Source organism: Marmota marmota, unplaced genomic scaffold (assembly GCF_001458135.2).
Source record: "Marmota marmota marmota unplaced genomic scaffold, marMar, whole genome shotgun sequence".
In the NCBI taxonomy this organism is placed as follows: Eukaryota; Metazoa; Chordata; class Mammalia; order Rodentia; family Sciuridae; genus Marmota; species Marmota marmota.
The window spans coordinates 32773430-32791740 of NW_026000037.1; the positions used below are offsets into that span (position 1 = coordinate 32773430).

At 35.2% G+C, this 18311-nt stretch overlaps 1 protein-coding gene across 4 annotated transcripts in view; it reads left to right on the forward strand.

Annotated features, from left to right (window-relative positions):
* The window catches only part of Arhgap15 (Rho GTPase activating protein 15), a 621152-nt gene that overhangs the window by 341405 nt on the left and 261436 nt on the right, over window positions 1-18311 (forward strand). For all 4 annotated transcript variants that reach the window (XM_015479148.2, XM_048812226.1, XM_048812228.1 and 1 more), the window contains exon 9: window positions 8064-8186. In XM_015479148.2, coding sequence (XP_015334634.1) covers window positions 8064-8186 — 123 coding nt within the window. The remainder of the gene's footprint in view (window positions 1-8063; window positions 8187-18311) is intronic.

Below are 18311 nucleotides of genomic sequence, written 5' to 3' on the forward strand. Positions count from 1 at the left end.
GAGAGAGAGAGAGAGAGAGAGAGAGAGAGAGAGAGAGAGAGAGAGAGAGAAAGAACACATGAGGCACAGTGGTTCACATCTATAATCCCAGCAGCTTGGAAAGCTGAGACAGGAGGATCATGAGTTCAAAGCCAGACTCAGCAATGATGAGGTATTAAGCAACTCAGTGAGATCCTGTCTCCTGTCTCTAAATAAAACACAAAATAGGGCTGGGGGTGTGGCTCAGTGGTTGAGTGCCCCTGAGTTTAATCCCCAGTACCAAATATAAAATAGATAGATAGATAGATAGATAGATAGATAGACAGACAGACAGACAGACAGATATCAGAGAGAGGGGATTTTAAACATGACCTAATTGAAATACTGCTCAACCCTGAAATACACAATGCTTCAAAAATGAATTTTATTTCATTTTCCAAGTTTGCTTATTGATTTTATAATAATACAGGTGCTATTTTCCTAGAATCTTGCAATCCTGATACTTCTAATTTGCAATTTTCATGCCCACAACTCTATTTTGGGAGTCTTTTTCGTCTGTTTATAGACAGATGTTGACATTCTCTATAAGGTTCTTTCCATTGTATTTCATTATGGACTATTTTCTGTCACTAGAAGAGTACCATTCCTATATTTAATATATGGTCTTTCTTCATGCAAAAGGTGTTTCTACTTCATAATACACTTCATCTGGATTGATGCTCTGTGTTATTTTTTTAAATAATTTACTTATCAAAATAGGCTACTGTCTTAGCTCAGTAACCACTTACTTTATTAGCAAATTTATCAACGTTTTGAGTAGCTCTTAAGTGACAAAGTTATACTAACACTATATCAAGTCATAAGAAACCAAGATAATAGATCTAATTCATAGAAGAATGTCTTAATGATCTGAATCTTTACATTTTACATTGTTACTGATTCTGTTTGAGGAAAAAAAATGTCACTATATGTGTTTTGGTTTGGATGTGAGGTGTCCCCCAAAAGCTCATGTGTGAGACAATGCAGGAAGGTTCAGAGGAGAAATGATTGTGTTGCAAGAGTCTTAAACCAATCAGTGAATTAATCCCTGCTGAAGTGGTAGGGTGTGGCTATAGGATATATATTCTGTATCTGGAGAGTAGAGTCTCTCTCTGCTTCCTGGTCACCATGATGAGAGCTGCTTTCCTCATACCACATACTCTGCCATGATGTTCAGCTTTACCTCAAGCCCCAGGGTTTGGAGCTTGCCTTCTATGGACTAAGACCTCTGAAACCATGAGCCCTCAAATAAACTTTTCCTCCTCTATAATTGTGCTGGTTGTATTTAGGTATATTTCTTCTTCTTTCCTTTTGTTTTTCTGAAAATACAGTATATCTATAACCTGCAATGAAAACATCTTTTTAAACCTTGGATCATAAAACAATACCAGATATATTTACAATGAAATGAAGGGTACATATTGTGACGATATGTTCAATATTGACAGTACAGCATGGAACTCATCATCATTGTCGTCACCAAAAGTATGCATTATATAACTCAAAGCTAGGCTAAATGCTGTAATAATTTGAACACAATGCCCTGGTTTATGGTATAGAAACACATTATCAACATAGACACACTTAAGGTATATTATGAACAAAATAAAAATATTATGCCTTTACATGAAAAAACAGTGAAGAATTTGAACATAAACAGATGAATTAATTAAATGTTGGAAGATATGGATACGAATATTACTGGAAAAAACAACCATGGAATTTCCATACCTCTAAATGATGGTTTGTCAGTTTTTTATTAACCCTAAAGGTGTAAAAATATGGTTAGATTGAGATTTGACTATTTAAACTGAATAATTTAACTAAACATTTTCATTGTATGAATTCTCATTTCTCCACAAATTGATAAATAGCATAAATATGGACCATTGAATATATAACATATGCATACCCTTCTGTCATGAATATAATCATCTATTTTGTATTTCTACAATGTCTAAGTGGGAATCAAGTGGTTAAACAAAGCACTGCTGTTAAAATGCCCTGCATTCTCTCTATTATTTCCAGATTTAATAATATTTGTGTTTCAAGTAACTTAAAATTTTAATAACTTAGTGTCATAAGCTGCCAGTTGGGGGTTGGAATTATGACTTCTGTTTACATCAAGCATATGAAATTAAGAGATATTAAATGATCAACAGTACATTAGTCCCAAGCCTATCCTTTTTGTCCCCTTTAACAGAGGGAGTTCATGCAGTTTTTTTGGGCTCTGAAACTACATGCTGGAGAAAGCAAAGCAGTATTTATTACAGTCCCATGAATTTGCCCAAGAGTGTACATTTCCTTGAAAAAGTCAGGCAAGAGGGTGAAGAGAAATTTAATAAACTTTATTTTTCTTTGCAGTCCATTTTGAATAAGGTGTTCTTATTTAAGTAAGTTAGAAAGTGGTACAACAGGGTAATTCCAAATACAAGAGGGTTGCCTTGGAAAATATGAGTAGAGACAACTCAGTACTTTGTTATGTAATCCTTGTGAGAAGTGTTTTGGAATCTCTGGGGATAAAGAGCCTGACATAACCTTATTTTGTCATTTCTTTCTGGATCTCCTGTTCCAGACACCGCAGTGCGGTAAGATGATTGCACTAAGCAACTGCTGCTGGTTTCCCCCCAGTGTCCTCCTGGAACTGGATTAAAGTGCTGGGGGCTCTGAGCTGCTAACAAAACTCTCTATATATACCTGATGTTGATCCCTATGTGCATCTTCACCAGGAAAGTGAGAGCAAGTAGCATAGGAGGCTGTTTGGGATAGCATTTCTGAAGGGTAATGACTCTGCTTTTCTTTAGCAGAATTTCTGAAACATTAGCTCTCCCAGAATTTCCAAATTGGAAAAAAAAAAAAAAAGAATAATAACAACATGTAATTGTAACATGGGAATACCGCAAGAACAGCAGTTTGGCAGGAAAAGGGAATATTTCAAAATAAGGTCCCCAGCAAGAAAAGTTCTGGCCGATGTACAATTGTGGATCATGTTATCCAAACTGTTGGATTCTGGAAGATTTGGGGGTTTTCTTTCGTGGTTCCCATACCCTTAATAGAATGGTAGTACATGTACCTCATCCAAACAACTGTGTTGCTTCCCTTTCCATTCTTAACATAGGAAAATAAATATTCAAAGGCACCATTACAATATGCATTCCGACCTCCAGATGTGGTTTTAACACCCGAGTAGCTGTGTCAGGTATAAAGCTTGTGTTGGGCTGATGCCTATTCTCATATGTAATGCTATTAAATGAAGATCATCTTAGAAAGCCCACTATCCTAGCATCTTAGGAAGCCCAGGATCCTAACCCTTCTTAGTGAGAACAGCTTTAGCACCAATTAAATCTTTCAACTGGTTAAGAATGATGCTTAAAGTTAATGCTTTTGGCCTATGTGTGTTGAGACTAAAATTGCATATTGTTATTAAAGATTCTTAGTCTTTGAAAAAATATTCTATTTGGGCTTAAAAGAAAAGATCATCCATGGATTGAAAAAAAAAAAGAAAATCATAAAAAAAAGTAAGTAAATTCTAGCAAACTTGAAAAGCTAGTACAATTCAGGTTAACTCTTCCTGGAGGTGAAAATAAGTACAATTAAGGGTGATTCCTCTAGTCTCCTATGTAAATCAGATTAAATGCTTTGGAATTTAAATGCATATCTCTTACAGCTCTTTTCGTTTTCAAATAAAAAGTTTAAATGACAAAGTTTAAATGAACTACTCATTGGCTTAACATAAATCTTTAAACTGCAGGAAGCTTCACCCTCAAAAAGTAGTTGAATCTCTGAGGAAAAAGAAAAGGCTGAATTCTATTTTTCATAAATGATGGATTATTGTACCACACTGTGTATTTTCCAGTAAAGTGTCCTTTTATTTGCACTGTGTGATTACAAGTTTCTAAAAGTATGTGTGGGGTCACTTGGGTGCTGTGGGAAAATGGAAGGAACACTGTACTGTTAAAATCAGTAGTGAAATCAGAAGCAAACTATGTCCTGATTATCATAGGCATGTGTTTAAATTTTGCTTTCCTTAATTGGTTATGTTGTATTTACTTAAAATGAACAATTTGGCAAGTTTTTCTCCCTTGACAACAGAAAAGCATAAACTGTTTTATAAGTTTGGCTGTTAAAAATCAGATTTGTAAACCACAATATTCGAAGATTTCTCTGCAGTTTTCAGGGACCCAGTGATGGACCTTGCTTTTTAACCATGCATTTCTTACATTTATATTTTGTATTTATAGAACTTTAAAATTATTTAATTAAAAACTGTTCCTTATATATATAGCCATACATTGAATTTACCTTCTGCATAACTCTTCTTAGAACAAATGAGCAGAATGAATGATGGCAAAGTCCTGGCAATTTGACTTGTCATCTGAGGATGATTATTTATGACAGCAGGAAATGGAAGTTGATGCTCTAGTCTGTCTTCAGGAAAGTCATCATTACAGGAAACTTCGAAGAATTTGACTATGCTAAAAAGCTGTACAATCATATCCAAGACTGCTAAGTTTCTTAGGACATGTGAAAAGGAAACAAGTTAAAGCGTTTAAAAACATATTTCCATTTCTTTTGAAAAGCCAGTGCACCTTACAGACATTTCTCATGTGTGGAGCCAGATGGTGGTATTGAAAACAATATAATATACATATATATCTCTCTAATTAAGAATACTATCACAGAATACCTCGGGGGTTCCAAAAAGATATAACTCACCACATAATTATTTTCATAATCTAGCATTTAGGCTGTGTCTATGTGTGTGTGTTTTAATTTGCAGAGTACTTCCTCATCAGATCATTATTCTAGCTCCAAAATGACCCAGAATTTCTTGGCAGTCTGTCATGGGAAATGACAAGGTCTTGAGGTTAGACCAGAAATAGAAAATTCTGGTAACCTGTAAAAACTTAGACTGATTGTTCCATACAATTCCAAAGATGGACTTGTGACCAGAAATACCCTGAGACACCTTTTTTTTGCAGGATGTTGTTTTCTACATCACTAGAACTCAGACCTGAGGGACTTTAACTACAGTTATCTGTTACAGCAGATTATAACACCACTGGTAGTCATTGTAATGGCTAGACCTACAATGAAAGTTGATAGGGTATCATGTAGGAATAGTATATTAATATGCTCAGAGTAGTTCTTCCAATCATACAATTTTGAAATAGTTAATTCCAGAATAATCATGATCCTGTAAAAGCAATTTTTGCTTTCTTGGGTAGTTTTTTGTTTGTTTGTTTATTTGTTTGACCTTTTTTTTTTTTTTTTTTTTTTTGGAACCTAGGAGGCTTTACTACTGAGCCAAATCCTCTTTTATTTTTATTTTGAGACAGGGTCTCATTAAGTTGCTTAGGGTCTCACTAATTTGCTGAGTTGCTTGCTTGGGTTCTAAAGGCACTTTTTCTCTGAGGTCAATTCATCTCTAGGATTCCTTAGTTCCTTATATTTCTATTATATGATTTATTGTAATTACATAGACCAGGTGCATTTTTATCCATACCAGTTAAACTCAGTACTGATATGTACATAGTAGGTCAACTTGTATTCATTTCTATCATCTAGCAACACTGCCTATTAATATAATGTGAGCCATATATGTAACGTAAAATCTTCTGGTAGCCTATTTTAAAGAGTAAAAAAAACCATTTTAATTCTATACTTCTTGTAGCTGAAAATATCCAAAATATTACAATTTAAACATAAATCACAAGATGCATGCCAAAACTGGGCTTGGAGGTACACACCTATAATCCCAGTAACTCTGGAAGCTTAGGCAGGAGGATGGCAAGTTCAAGGCCAGCCTCAGCAATTCAGCAAGGACCTAAGCAACTTAGTAAGACCCTGTCTCAAAATAAAAAAAATAAATAAAAATGACTGAGGATGTGTTCCTTCCATTTTCCCACAGCACCCAAGTGACCCCACACATACTTTAACAAACTTGTAATCACACAGTGCAAAAATTAACTAAGGGGGTGCAAAAATCACCTCCCAGTTCAGTCCAAGTACCAAAAAATAGAGATGCATTCCAAATGCTCAAGAGCCCCAAATGACTAGTAACTACCATAGTAGAGGGCATTGTCCGATGCAGTGCTTCTCCAGTGGTTTGAAGTTAAGGTCCTCTTAGAAAATAACAATATTTTTAAAACCCACTGAAAGAAATACATAAGACTCATAGTCAAAGTGTACAGAACTGCTCATGGTAATAAAATAGAATCACTGTGATTCTATTTTATTACCATGAGTGCTGAGTGCTGAGTACTACATAACCCATTCTTCAGACACACTAGTTGGGAAGTTCTAATCTATAGCAGTGAGTCCTAACTTTTTTCTAGCTGTAGATCCATTCACCTTGCTCACTTGTAATAGGTAATAGGTAAGAGTTGCCTATTACCAATTCATTTAATGAACAGATAGTTTATGATAGATTGGTGATAGATTGGGTATGTATTATGTGTATTATACATATGCTACTTATGGATTTCATTTTGCTTTTCACACTTCCTTTGCATTCTCCCAGTGTGCTGATAGATGGTTTAGCACCAATAAAAGAGAACTTAGTGGACTCTGTAACTTGTCCCATCAGTTTAAGGCAGCAATTCTCAATGGAACAATTTTGCATTCCTCCCAGGGCACATTTAGAAATGTCTACAGACATTTTTGATTGTTTCAGCTGAGGCGGGTGCAACTGGTATCTTGTTGGATCGATACCAGGGAGGCTGTTCAACATTCTACACAGTCTGCCTGAGATAGCATCCTGCAAAAAGAACTACTTGGCCTAAAATATCAATAGTCAAGAAATTCTAGTTAAGATAATACAAAGTATGTTGGTTCTTGCGTTGTCTTGATTCAGTATAGCATAGCACCTAGTCCCATGTCTTATCCAAAACTCTGAATCTAATTTACCATTAAAACTCCACCCTTCTCCCAGTCAACATGCAGGTATGACTTTTCCTCCTTCTCCCCTTTCTAGCTTTATACTTCATCTTAACTGCCCATCTTGCTAACTCAAATTTACAACTGCTTTGTGATCCAAGCTGGAGGAAGGAGTTGCAAAATACCCACAATTGACCAATATTGGAAGACTTCTAACAGTCTGAGGCAGATTTTTGTAAAGGAGAACTGAATTTTTTAAAAACAATACCTAATAAAGTGTCCCAAAATGTGAATTTGTTGAACAAGTGGGTTAAGAAATTAGAAACCCAGTTAGGATCTATTTTACCTTAGAGATACAACAAATTATAATCAGTAACTAATGATAAGACACCTTGAATGTGTAAAGAATCTATGCTTAATGAAAATACAGATCTTATGTGTTATATTCCTCATTTAATTCACAGCCTGTAGCATGGAACCTGATGATCATTATTAAGACATTCAGCAAGTATTTGTTCAGGAATGAATTTGACACACTTATGAATTTGAAAATAAGGCTGAGAATAGGGAACTGATGAAGACATAGAAATGTTTGAGGGAAATATGTGTCCAGTTTTCACCTAAATTTTGTGGTAACGGAGCATCAATAATGAAAGTAACAAATATCAGCTTCCAAAATAAAGAAAATCAGTTTGTATTAACATAAAATAGAAGATTGACAAAATTATTTGGACAAACAGAGCCTTCAAAAATACCTGCATTACTCAGAGATAGTATATAATCAGAATTAATTGCAATTAGCATTGCTAAATCATTCCCTCCCAATTTAGATAATGGGTTTTAATCTAACTGACCATAATTTTGTGTTTAAACAGATATAAAATTATTTAGATAAAAGTTATTATGCTATATATAAAGGAATGAAAGTGAAAATTAATTGTGTATAATTGGAGCTACCCATATTCTGATTGCACCCTGATGTTGAAGTCATACTAATACTTTCATGTGGTCGAATTTTACTCATATGCTCTATATACAGAGAAGGGCCTGAGCTATTAATTCAGGTAGTTGTTCTGTAACTACTGTTTTCTATTCATATTTGCATAAAGTAATAATCATAAAGGAGAAATTTACTGAGAGCCTCTGACTTTGTTTTTAATCTCCAGTGTTCAGACTACATCATAGTGCTTCTGATACAAGCGACAAAAACAGAGTTAAAAGCCGATTAAAGAAGTTTATTACCCGAAGACCTTCCCTGAAAACTCTGCAAGAAAAAGGACTTATTAAAGGTACAGAAGTTTTATACTTGTATTGTTACTGTGATAAGTGAATGTGCCTCCATGTCCACAGCCAATCTGCTCTAAAGGAACATTAGGATAATTTATTCTTCTTAGGTTGCTTATTAAATTTTCTGTTCTATAACAGAGGAAAAAATAGCTGTCTAGAAAAGGAACCCTGAGAAAATAAAGATGGCCTCATGGGATCATTGAAAACAATTCCTAGTTTTGAACTCAGCAGATAGGAATTCTGTACCAGAAGCAGAATAGAAGTATCCTAGTGGGTGGCCTGGTCAAATGACTGCAAAGTCCCATGTGCCAGTACATCCCAGTGTAGTCCTGGTGTCCCTAGCATACCTAATAATAGTAGCCTCAGAAGTGTCCTGATTTGAACAATATTATTTAATCACCCAAATCAGAGTCTAAAATAAGTTCTAGGAAGAAAGTCCGAGGCAAACTATTGTCATAAAAATATGACTACAGTCTACTAAAGGGCCAAGAGCTCAATGTAAACTGAAATAATGAGATAATTTTGTAAATATATCCAAGGTAGAGAAAAATATCTGTACCAAATCATCCTTTTCACTATAAAAACATAAAAATAAAAATCATGGTCCCTGGCATTAGAAGTAGTTAGAATTTAGACCTTGACAATTATTCTATTATGCATACTGACTTTAAACAATTTATGAACTTTCTGAGCCTCAGCTTTCCCATCTGTTAAATGGAAATACTGAGAGCACATTTGTCTCACTACACATCGACTTCATACAATAATATACTAGTGTAATGTACTAGTATCTTCAATTCTACCTTAGACTTTATCCTGTAGATTTTTATTTTCCTTCAGAAGGATTCAGTTGTAGATTACCTGCCATCTTGAAATAAAACTAGATTAGCAGCACAAACAATCCCAATTTTACATAAATTCTAATTTTTTCATGACTATGGCAAAATAAAAGGGTTTTTAATTCAGTGATAGGGTCTAGCTCCAATCAAAATGCTAAAGAATTAATAACCCTTGACAGTTCCCTAGAATTGGTCTCAGAAAGCAGCAGAGGAACTAGATGCTTAATGCAGTCTTCATACTGATGCAATGGAACCGCTGAACACACTCTAATGCATTCATTTCCTATCTCAGAGTTCCATTAAATTTTCACCATAGCTGACCAATGAGTCAGTATTCATTAGTAGGGCTATGGAAAATCTATGTGAAATTCTGATTTGATAAGCTTCCATTGTTGTCTTCTGTGGAATTTTTTTTCCAAATACAGATCAAGTTATGCAAATGTAGTCACTTCTTGGACTTGTTTCAAATTTAACTATGAACTTTTCTCAAGGCTTTCACTGAGATTTTTTTTTTCAATTGAGTAAAAGGCACTGACCCAATTTTTAAAAGGATCTGGCCAGTCAAATTTAGTAATTTAGTCCTATTTATTATTGCTATTATTGTTTAAAGCAGAGATTTAGAAAAAAATCAGTAAAGAAAAATCACATGAAATAAATTGATGATTAATGTTTAAATGGTTAAATTCCCCCAAGCAAAACGACTCACAAAGTTATTTACATTACTGTAGGGTCAGCTGCTATACTAATTTTCATTTTCACCAAGAGTGTATAAGAGTTCCTTTTCCTTTAAAATTGATCTGCAGTGCATTTGGCTAAAGAATCTGAGTCATATTTTTTTAAACTGCCTTATCTTTCAGATCTGGATAAAAGGCCTCCATTGCCAAAGATAGGAAACTATGCTTCCCAGTTTGGGCCCTGCAGTTATGCTTCCTGCAGGTCCATAACTGTATTCCTCTTTTTCTTTTATTAACAAGCAATAAGTGTATAGATTAGTGGGTTTCACTGTGACATTTCCATATATGTATATATCACACACTGATATTGTCCATCCTCTGTCCCCACTCCCCTGATCCCTTCCTAGTCCTTGTTATACTTTCAGGTCTATTTTGTCGGGGGTTCCATAACTGAGAGAAAATATATAATACATGTCTTTCTATGTCTGACTTACTTTGCATAGCAAGATGACCTATAGTTTCATATATTTTCCTGCAAATGACAGGATTTCATTCTTCTAATGGCCGAATAATACTCCATTGTGTATGTATATATATATACAATTTTCCTTATCCGTATATCTATTGACTCATTTATCTGTAGGCTGATTCCATCTTGACTATTGAGAATAGTGCTGCAATAAATGTGGGTATGGTGGTGCTTCTTTTGTATACTAACTTCATTTTCTTTGAATAAATACACAGGAATGGCATAGCTACATGATATGGAAGTTCTATTTTTAGTTTTTTCAGGACCTCCATACTGTTTACCATAATGGCTATGCTATTTTACACACCCACGGAGAGTGTTTGAGGGTTCCTTTCCACTACATCCTTGCAACACGTGTTGCTATTGTTATTTTGATAATGGGCATTCTAACTGAAGTGAGATGGAATCCCAATGTAGTTTTCAGTTGCATTTCCCTAATGGCTAAAGATGGTGAACATTTTTTCATGTATTTCTTGGCAATGTGCACTTCTCCTGAGCAGTGTCTATTTACGATCAAAGTGAGCCAAGTATTGCCAGTGTCTCATGCCTGTGATCCCAGCATCTCAGGAGGCTGAGGCAGAATTTTAAGTTCAAGACCAGCCTCAGCAATTTAGCAAGGCCCTACACAACTTAGCCAGACCCTGTCTTAAAATAAATATTAAAAAGGGCTAGGGACTTGGTAAAGTGCCCCTGGGTTTAATCCCCACTACCAGGAAAAAAAAAATCTAAGTGTGTGCTCTTTTATACAGTAGTACCAAGAATTTGAGAGAATTGAGCTTTGAATTCAGCCAGGCTTCACTGATTACCCATGTGGGGGGCAGGAATGGCTGTACTTAATAAAACCCATCAGACTCATGTCCACAAAGAACATTATATAAAAAAAATGCCCTGATATCACACAATTTAAATTAAGTCACAAACCCTTTCTTCAAAACCTAGTTTTTGGACTTATGGAGACTTGGCCAATTTGGGATTGCAGTTGCCAGAATCTAGATCAGAAAACTGTCCCTCAATAGTGTCATGTTTTCTAAATTCTTTAGTAAGACTAATGGCAAGTATACATTGTAATACCAAAAAAAGGATGGTGGAGGTGGTGGTGGAGATCCAGCAGATATCTCTGATTGGTAAATGGAAAGAAATCATTGTGTGTGTGTGTGTGTGTGTGTGTATTGGGGGCAGTAAAGCCATGTTTCCTCTACAAGGAAAGAGAGTGTGAAACCATTCCATGTTTCTTCATGCCTTACATACTGAAGTTTCTACACATTACAATCATAAATACTGTCCTACATAGGGAAAGGAAGATGTTACTAAGTCTAGCTTTGTTTGCAATAAATATCCCAAATATTATTCATTTGCCAGAAGTCTAGAGTGAAAAAAAAAATATTAGTTATGTTATAATTCAGATGTGAGGTGTCCCCCAAAAGCTCACATGTAGGTTCACAGGAAAAATGATTGGGTTTTAAGAATCTTAACTCAATCAGTGAATTTATCCCTTGATAGGAATTAGTTGAGTGGTAACTGAAGTGCTGGGGTGTGGCTAGAGGAGGTGGGAATCAGGATATGGCTTTGGATATATATTTGTATCTGGCCAGTGGTATCTCTCTCTCTCTGCTTCCTGATCACCATGATGTGAGCTGCTTCCCTCTGCCACACTCCCCTGCCATGATGTTCAACCTTGACCAGAGAAATGGAGCCAGGCTTCTATGGATTAAGACATCTGAAACCATGAACCCTCAAACATTTCTACAATTGTGCTAGTCAGGTCCTTTAGTCACAGCAGAAAGAAAAAAAAAACTGACTAAAACAGATAATCTCTGCCTCCTGAAGTTGTGTAGACTTAGGTTTGTGTTCCCTTATTTCTCTGCTTTCCTATCCATTTTGGATCACTTAATGATCCAAAATGGCTGCTTGAGTTTCACCCACCATGACCATGTTATGGTTTCGATATGAGGTATCCCCCAAAAGTTCACGTGTAAGAAAATGCAAGAAGGTTCAGATGTGAAAAAGAATAGATTATGATAGTTGTAACCTCACTGATATGGATTAACTGGTTGATAACTTTAGACAGGGATGGTGTGGCTGGAGGAGATAGGTCACTGGGGAGTGGGACCTTAATAGATCAGGTGGGTGTGGCAATCATCCTGCCACTGCAGTGACAGTCTCTGGAAAGCTCCCTGAGTGCATTTATGTTTGCCAAGGGGATGACAACATTTGTATATGTATCATTTTACTACATTGACCATCTCACTGGAAACACAACTTGAATCAGTTTAATTTGGAGATTATAGGCACAAGGGTACACTTTAGGATAGTAGGTGTGCTTGTACACATCTTCTACATAAGTCAGTTTGGCTAACACTAGCAAATTATTACTTCAGTTCCCAAAGCAAGTAATCATTCAAATAATAGCACTGACTTCAAAAAATTGACATACTCAAAAATATAGTTTTTAGAAAAGATAACAACTTTTTTATCTATGAATACCATTTCCAAATATCAAAAGAAATAAGATTGTATATTTGGAAAGTGGTTTTATTCATCTTAATATGAACAAAACCCATGACATTAGTAGAAACTGAAATTAATGTCATACTAGTTCAATTTTTAATCAGTATATTGTAAAGTAGACAATCTACTTAAAGATTCAGAAGTATATGGTAAAAAGCAATGTTTTCCAGCCTAGTCCCAGTTTTGCTCTGAGGAGCCACCACTTCGGTTTCTACTTTTAGCTCTCCTAGCGGTTGGCTCCATATCTATACTATCTAGGGTGCAGGGTGGTTTGTGTCTGTCAGCGTCTTTCTTTTCTTTAATGCTATAATATCATAATTTATCAGTCTTAGACATTAATTCATATTTCTGATGTAATAGGAATGAACTGGACTCAATTCTACCACGCCTCCTCTCTACTCCTCCTCAAATACACATGGTCAGAACAGCTGGTCTTACTGTCTCCCCTCTGTCTTTTCTATCATACTTCTCTATCATAAAAATTTATACTACTTCATTTAACTCTATAATCATAATTCTTTAGTAGGTGCATTCAAAAAGTTATTTTTTTAAAAAAATTGATAATGGCATATTCATGTAAAGTTGTTTACTTGAAGTGCTGTTAGACTTCCTTCTCTGTTCTTACAATATCATAACCCCTGTGACTCTCAAAAGTAATTCCCTGATCATGGTGAAAAAGATGCTCCTATATTTCACATGTGAGAGTCATATTAATAATGTTATTCTAATTTAAACCCACATCTAAGATTTTTTCCATATTTTGGATCAAATTGTGAACAAAAACAATAATCAACTTTACTTGGAACATACAAATATGAGAGAATCTTTGTCCAAGAAATATGGGATTAATATATCTGTAAGTCCAAAGTTGTAATTTATGGGTGTATAACAAGGAATGATATTCCTACTTTCAACTGCAATGCTCCACCATTCACTTAAAATCATATCATCTTTTAGCTTGGTTCATTTTTTGATTATAACATTCTTGTACAAATTTCCTCCCCAACAGAGTTTTATTTTATTTTTTCATGTTTTCTAGGTCTTTATGTCATCAAATGCTTTCATCTTCCCAGACTAGTCTTCCATGTTCTGCTCTTTTTTTCCCTTGAAGATCTTCTAATGTTTTTCAATCCTTATTCCAATCTGGATTGGTTACTTTCCAGGGTTGTTACCCTGTGATTTCCTTTCACTGCTTTTCAGCTGTATTTGCTGTCTTCTGAATCCATGGCTTTTACTTCTCATTTAAATACCTTCTACTCTGTGACAGGCTCCTTTAATGTGTTTAGAAAACCTGAGACCTCATAGGTCAGAAAATATCTTCAGTATGCCCACATACTTGATCAATAATTTAGTTGGTTGTTAAATTCCTTTGCATTTAGAAGATAGACTTGCATGTTTCAGTCATAACTGTTCCATTTTTATACACTAATGGTTACTCTGAATTTTTTTTCTCTCAAAATCATTGGCTATTTTGGATTTATTTTGAGATTTTGTCATCAAGATAATGTATGTAGTTAACAAAATTTTTAAATCTATTCTTAGCACTTAATTTCAAGAATTATGACTCTTAAAAAAAGAATTATGACTCTCTGATGGTATAGGTGACACACACCTATGATCCCTCTTACTCAGGAGGATGAGGCAGGAAGATCACAGATTCAAGGCCAGCTTCTGCAACTTAGTGAGGTCCTGTTTCAAAATAAAATATAAAATGATCTGAGGATGAAGGACAGTGGTAGAGCTCTCCTGTGTTCAATTTTCAGTATTGGAAAAAAAAAAAGTAGTATTTTTTTCAACTATGTAATTTTTCTCCATTTTTGTTTGTTTGTTTATATTGATATGTTTCTCTGCTGTGCTTTCTCTTTTGAGGTATTTATTAGGTAAATATTAAATTATCAGAATGGATTATTTCATTCAATCTTATTATTCTCATATTCTGAAAGAATTGTTTTATCTCCCAATCTTTACATTAATTTTCTTATTTTATCAATAATATTTTCAATTATTTTTATTAAAGAATGATGCTCCACATAGATTAGGTGGAGCTCTAAATGCATAAGTAGAGCTTTATCAATGAGATGGTTTTGCTTAGGGTGATCTGTCAGTGGCTCCAACACCTTCCTCAAATGTCATGTATTTCCAAGCGATGCAGAATACCCTTTAGACTCTTGATACATGGAATGAATAACTCTGATGACAGAAAGTTTTAAACTTTATTTTATGGTTAAGAAAATTGAGGGGCTGGAGTTGTGGCTCAGCAGTAGAATGCTCACCTAGAATGTGCGAGGCACTGAGTTCATTCAATCCTCAGCACCACATTAAAAATAAATAATAAAATAAAGGTATTTTTTTAAAAAAGAAAGAAAAAGAAAATTGAGGAGAAAAAAAATAGTGTATTTGGAAGTAATTTGAGAATTCAACCAAGGCAGGTTTGACACTGGATTTTTTCAATTATCAGCAACCTAACTTAATATATGGCTATTTGATTTCCCCCCTATGATATGTACTTAATTGAGTTTAGTTTAAATGATATATAAAAAGAACCTCTCTTAGTGCCCAGCTTATTTTTGCCATTCAACCACTGCTCAGCTTATTATTGCCATTCAACCACTGGTTTCTCCCTTTCTTCATTTCTTGATTCTCCTTTCCTTTCGTTTTTTTTTTTTTTTTCATCTTCCCTTTCTTCTTTCCAAAATTTATTTCTTTCCTTTCTTTTACTCTTTTTTCCTTAGTGTTATGGAGGAAATTATAATCAAGATGACACTAGGAAACCATTATCCCAAGTATTAGTTTAAAATTTGAGAAATCAATCCACGCATGTGTCTAGGAAAGGCAGAAATAACTCACACACTTCAAGGAAAGTGCATTAACAAGTCGAGATTGGATTATATTTATCTTTTTGGTAATTTGTATTATGGTACTCTTCATACATCAATGGACATGAGCTCATTACTCTCACTTACATAGTGTCACAGAGTTGCTGGAATATTTAAGTAATTACCCAACAGACACACAAATTATTTAAGGTTTCTGTCAAAAAAAGAAAATAATGTTTTTGAATAACTATAGTACTTTTGTAAAATGTGTCAATTATATTGAGACGCAAAGAAAAAAATTTCACTCACATTGCAGATACAAGTTATCAGGCCTAAACTTTCTGCAAAAAGTCATGTTTATGAATAGCAAAATTATTAAGAGGAAAGTATTTTTAAATAATTCATTAAAGCTAATGTATGACAGTATAACCTTATTGTCACACTGTTAATTTAAGCAAAATATATATGCACAACAGTGCAATGTAGCTTTGAGTAGAGACATGCTCCAACTTTGTCAGTGGATCAGTGTTAGTCTGAGAATAACTTTATTTGAATTTATATACTAGGCCATGGGTCTATCATTGCTAGGGCCTGAAATACTTCCACAATATGCACTAATGTGCTTAAAAATATCTTGTAAATCTTCTTTCTTTAAACTTCTTTATGGTTTATAAGTGAACTGTGATCCTTACATGTGAGCTATGTCATGATTTAATATTAGCCAAAATTAATAGTCAACCTTAAGCTTCTTTATCTTGGCCTCAAAGCTTCCTGGTTCCTTTGCATTAGTAGTTCCCAGGCAGTTTCTGTTATTTAAGGGCTCCTGGAGCAAATGTGTTGGTAATAGAGTACCACATAGCCAGCTTTGGTTCAATAATAAAATACAGGTCACTGTGAGAGACAGAAAATGTTGGGGCAAAGTGCACCTGGGTAACAGGTTAAGCCTGTGTCTTTTAAAAGCCTGTTATCCATGGAGGAAATGATCCAGGTCTTATGAGATATTAAAATCAGATTAACTTTGGAGCAATGAAAGAAAATGAGGTCCAGAAATGGGACTGTATTAGGTAAGGGGTAAAAATGATCCAAAATAACAAGTTGGTTTCCCCATGGTTCAAGAATTTATTTTCATATGGGAAGAGACCTTTTTATATAGACATTAGTTGGAATATAAAATTGAGATGGTGACTTACATGTATAATAGGCCCTCCAATGTCCATTCATTCTGTATCAGTGGATTTCAAAGAATTGAAAATATTAGACAAAAATTAATGTTTTGTTTTTAGTTACATGGCATGTAAATCCCATTACTAGCTCTTGCCCTGGAAGTAGGTGCTATCTTTTTACATACTATGGACCAGAGTTTTGGTATACCCTACATGGTTATTCAAATTCTGATGATAATTCAAAATATTGTATTTGAAATTTCCAGTTTGAGGACTTTCAGATTGTCATAGAAGTAAAAGAAATAGACATGTACATCAATAAGGAACAGTAATAGGTGGAGGCAGGCCTGCTTTCAACATGTGAATATGGACTATGTTTTAAACATATCCTGTACATTAAGTCTGATCTTGTGTGTGTGTGTGTGTGTACAAAAGATACAAAAACGTCCTCCTTTTCCACTTCTAACATTGGACAAGCCATAATGACTAACGCTCTCCAAAACATGTATTTTCAATCAGCCACAAGTGACTATAAGTCAGGTAAATTGATGTTTGCTTCTGGTGTCAGAAGGCTGCTACCATGGAGAAGTGGTCCATGACCATTTTAATTCTCTAATCACATCCTGAGCCTTTCCTCTGTGAAACCACTAAAGAAAAAGATGCAATGCCCTTGTCAGAACTCAAAAGAAGTCCTGTTTTAAAAGTTAGCATTTATTATTGATGTCCTGCTGTTTTCCTGCAGGTGTTTTCATCCCACATCCTGCAACCTCCCCTTGTGACACCTAAAGTCAGCTTTGCAGACAATGGGAGCTTCTTCAGCCTAGTTCTTATTGGCTTTTCTGGATCTCTGTAGATGCTGTGAACAGAATCCAAACTTGGTGCAGATATTGACTATTTCTCTTATAATTTTTATAATTCTATACTTCACACAAAGTGCAGGCTGATGATTTCATGTTATGCGAAGGTAGGCAATTCAGGGAGATTAGAGCAGAACTTCATCCTGTCCTAGAAAATGATAATTTGAACAAATGTGTAAATAAATGCTTCATATGAACTGAGACATTGAACTTACCGTGGCATTCCAGACAGGAGGTCTGATGCCTTCCTCACTCCTGGCATGCGTGGGATTTAAGAGCCCATGTCCTGTGTATGTTGAGGGTATCTGTGGGGATGGTGCAAATCAGACTTTCTACAGCCAGCTCACCTTACCAGAACCACACTCAACAGATGTGTTAGACTGTAACCAGCAAGGAAATATTAATGTCAACATTTCATTTTGACATATTCTAAGATTCAGAGAATGCTGTTTTGTGATGTTTAGTATCAATGACAGTTTGACCTATGAATCTTTTCTCCCAAAATTTGTGTCTATCATAAATAACAGTATTTCATCAGTTTACAAGGACGAAAATTAAAAAAAAAATGTATGAAGGTAGACAGAACTGTGACCATCCACAGAGCAGGCCCAGCGGCCTGCTGAGGGGCAGAGCCGCCCCCCACCCCCCGCGCCTGCCAGGTAGGCGGAACGGTGAACACCGGCAGAAAAGGCCCAGTGGCCCACGGCTGAACAGAGCTTCCAATCACTCCTGCAAGGTAGG